Source organism: Telopea speciosissima, unplaced genomic scaffold (assembly GCF_018873765.1).
Source record: "Telopea speciosissima isolate NSW1024214 ecotype Mountain lineage unplaced genomic scaffold, Tspe_v1 Tspe_v1.1167, whole genome shotgun sequence".
In the NCBI taxonomy this organism is placed as follows: domain Eukaryota; kingdom Viridiplantae; phylum Streptophyta; class Magnoliopsida; order Proteales; family Proteaceae; genus Telopea; species Telopea speciosissima.
The window spans coordinates 1-3,626 of record NW_025318503.1 but is presented as its reverse complement, the minus strand read 5'-3'; the positions used below and the strand labels follow the sequence as shown (position 1 = coordinate 3,626).

The 3,626-nt window shown below is 42.2% G+C and overlaps 1 protein-coding gene across 1 annotated transcript; it reads left to right on the top strand.

Annotated features, from left to right (window-relative positions):
* The first annotated feature begins 479 nt into the window (after window positions 1–479).
* LOC122648450 (U3 small nucleolar RNA-associated protein 25-like) lies at window positions 480–1,536 on the top strand. The gene is made up of 2 exons (XM_043841659.1): window positions 480–1,215; window positions 1,258–1,536. Exons 1-2 carry the CDS (start codon window positions 495–497, stop codon window positions 1,428–1,430), a joined length of 894 nt encoding a protein of 297 aa, XP_043697594.1. The 5' UTR covers window positions 480–494; the 3' UTR covers window positions 1,431–1,536.
* The last annotated feature ends 2,090 nt before the right edge of the window (window positions 1,537–3,626 follow it).

Genomic DNA, 3,626 nt, shown 5'->3' with positions numbered 1-3,626 from the left:
GGTTTATGGCCCCTCTGTTATTTATAACTTACATATCAATGATAAAAATAGGAAACCCCTATGTATGGTAGGAGGAATCTCGTACAACTTAAGTCTCTTTTCAAAATAGAAGCTATTCTAGAACATTACAAAATAGAAACTAACTACGTAATCACATATAGAACTTAAACCCTTGAAATTTGGGCTTACAGAATTGGCCCTTTACATTTGAAAACCCAAAAATATTAGGCCCATGACCCATATAATCCATTGGACACTCAATATTAAACATAGTAGTCCATTCTTGGTCCAATTTGATGGCTTGGTTTACTGCTGGCTTTCTTGTTCTTTTGATTTGCATCAACAAGTGTACAGAAAATGAAGGGCATCTTTTTTTCTGGAAAGGGCCCTACATTAAAGTAGAACATCCTTTGCAGTAACGGTTTTTGTATGAGAGTGTGGCTTTGTTCATCGGTCGATTAATTTTGACTTGCAACTTACAGCTTACCGAAAAAATGCATAATCAGATGATCCTGTCTATTCAAAATCTAAACATTCTTTTGTGTTTTTCCTGGAACTTCTTATTCAAACAGAAACTCCCATCAAGATATACTGTTGTCAAAAGTATCCGAGAGGTTGAACCAGCAGAAACTACAGAACAAGCTGAATATCTACAAGAGAGTTGGGTTGAAACTTCCTGTGCACGTATGAGCTCTGGACGAGGACGTGGAGGCCGTGGGAGAGGACGAGGTCGCAGCCGAGGTGGAAGGTTGCAGAGAGGTAGCGTCAGTTTGAGATCCAACTCTGCTAAAGAAAATGCTGGGAGTAGTGAAAAGACAGTTCGAGGATTGAGAAGGAAAAGCCGAACTCGGGGTCGGGGCCGTAAGCGTGGTCGGCGCACAGTCAGGAGTAGGCCAAGAATGGAGAAGAGGGTGATTGAGAAGCAGACACTATTGAGTCAGTTCAATGAAACGTGTGGCCATGGAAACAAGAGAGGTCGGCAATCACCAAGAAGCTCTGGAGGTGATGAATGGGATGTTGAAGAAGCAAGGACAATCCAAGTAGAGGGGGCAGAAAACAGCAACAGTGTAGAGGCATCAGAATCTGATGACAATGCTCAGTTGTCTGGGGATGAGTGTGATGAGCAGGGGCAATACTATGGCAACTTATACCATGGCAAGTCTGAGGACCAAATGGAGGAGAGTGAGGAGGACGTGGATGGGGACGATGGTGATGGTGACGAAGAGGGAGATGGTGATGCTGATGGAGATGGGGATGGAGATAGTGATGAAGGAGATGGAGATGAAGACGAAGAGGTGTATGGGGATGAAGAGGGTGAGATGGATGGGGATGGGGATGCGGATGAAGAGGAAAATAGAGACGAGCATCTGGAAGAGCATGGGGATGAAGATGATGACACCGGGTCAACATCGTCAGAGTACAGTGAATAAGGATACTATTTTAAGTATGTTCTTGTAGAGATATAGCTTGCATTCTTTTTTGTTTAAATCTTAGTCACCTGTAGTTGGAAGTTTCAGTTTACCGTATCCAATAAAATGAAAATATGGATAGAGAAGAAAGAAATGAAATTGAATATCGTGCCCCCCCCCCAAAAAAAAAAAGAAAGAAAGGGGGGTGGGGGAAAGAAGAGTTTGGAACACAACTTTAGAAAATCTGAAATTAAGTTGAATTGAAATCTTGAAATAGTTAGGGAGTTATTTCAAGTTTAGGTCATGTATGGAAGAAACGTAGCTTTTAAATTACATTTTATTGTTTTTAAAAGTCTTTATTATTATTATAGGAGAAAGATCACAACCCGGTCGCCTAGCGTGGTCTCCAAGCCTAGGCACACAAACCTCCTTGCCTTCTTGGAAATAACCGCGTTGTCCCCATGTAAAGGCTGAAATCCTAGGTGCCCAAGGCAGTTTCTGTGTCTAGCCGAAGTTGCCACGCAAAGTGCACAACCGCGTAGCATTCTATTAGTATTATTGTTGTTGTTTAGAGGAACAGAACGCAGCCAGGTTATATAGCGAATGCTAGTTTCTCTTTTTATCTATATCTCTCCTTATGAAATGGTATATCTGCCCCTATTGTGGGAGGAGAGAGACAAGGAGGTGTTAGCGTATGTTACATAGTTAGACAAGGGATTTTATTATTAGGGAAAGAGAACGCTATCCTGTGTCTTGGTGTAGGGGTCGTATAGACACAGGGCTACGCGTCACATGCAACTAAGTAGCGTTCTCTTTTTCTACTAATAAAGTTCATTGTCCAAATGTGTCTCTTTCCCTAATAATAAAATTCTATCCAACTACGTAGCGTATGCTAACGTTTTCTTTCCATTATTATTATTATTAGGGAAAAACATTTCTACTTGGTGGTGTTTCCTACACTCTCAAATGGGTGAGCACGTTTGGGAAACTACCCAAAGGGTAGAGGCATCATCTCACGGTGCCCTGTGAGAGGGCGTAGGAAACACCACCAAGTAAGATCTCTTGCCCTTTTTAGGGAGAAAGTTATCTGTGCAGGAGTGTGGCCTATGCCAGCACTCCCATGAGTCCATCTCCCTCCTCCCCATTTGAAAAGACACCTCTCCCCTTGTTTTGAGGAGGAGAGAGATAGACACATGGGAGTCTTGGCATAGGCTACACTCCCGCAAAAAACTACTTTCCCATTTTTTATTATGAATTCTATTCGAGAGTGTGACCGACGCTAGCGTTCCCATGTGTCTCTCTCTTTCCCATGTGAAAAGACATCTCTACACCTTGTGTTTGTGGACGAGAGAGATAGACATAAGGAGTGCTAGCGTAGGTAGTGCTGCCATACAAAGAACCTCTTCCCTTGTTAGGGAAAAAGTTCTTTGTCCGAGAGTGTGTTTACGCCGCACTCCCATGAGTCTATCTCTCTCCCCATGTGAAAAGACACATCTTCCCCTTGTTTTAAGGAGGAGAGAGATAGACACATGGGAGTGCTGCATAAACCACACTCCCGCATGCGTAAAACCCCCCCTGTTATAAGTACTAGGGAAGTAGTTTTTTGTAGGGGTGTAAATGAATAGCCGAAATCCATTACCAGTATCCGTGTCCGTATCCGCTTTAGCACTATTCGACTCGTCCGAAAGCTAAACGGATGCGGATACTGATAGGCTATAGCTATTCGAAAAGCTATATTTACATGTAAACGGATAAAATATCCAATCGTATCCATGTCCGTATCCGCTTAGCACTATCCGAATCCGCTCGATAGCTAATCGGATGCGGATGCGGATATAGCCCTATCCGAGCCGAATCCGATCCGTTTACAACCCTGGTTTTTTGTCTAGGAGTGTGGACTACGCCAGCACTCCTATGTGTCTATCTCTCTCCTCAAAATAAGGAGGCGAGAGGTGTCTTTTCAAATAGGGAGGAGAGACAGATCGATGGGAGTGCGATATAGGCCACACTCTCGAACCGAGAATTTTCTCCTTACAACTATTATCAGTCTCCTATACTTATTTACCGAAAAAATAATCGGTCTCCTATACTTACTATATTTGCTCAAATTCCTTTATTTAAAGATTTCTTTTTCTAATTCTTTTAGCCTTTTAGATGTTAATAAAAAAAATAAAAATTATGATGATACAATGATTGACTTATATGTATATGTCTCTC

What these genes read in the sequence shown, in the direction of transcription:
- LOC122648450 (XM_043841659.1), top strand. Translation starts at nt 495, where the DNA reads ATGCATAATCAGATGATCCTGTCTATTCAAAATCTAAACATTCTTTTG. An exon ending in GGATGGGGACGATGGTGATG is followed by an intron (nt 1,216 to 1,257) that starts GTGACGAAGAGG and finishes GAGATGGGGATG; the next exon opens with GAGATAGTGATGAAGGAGAT.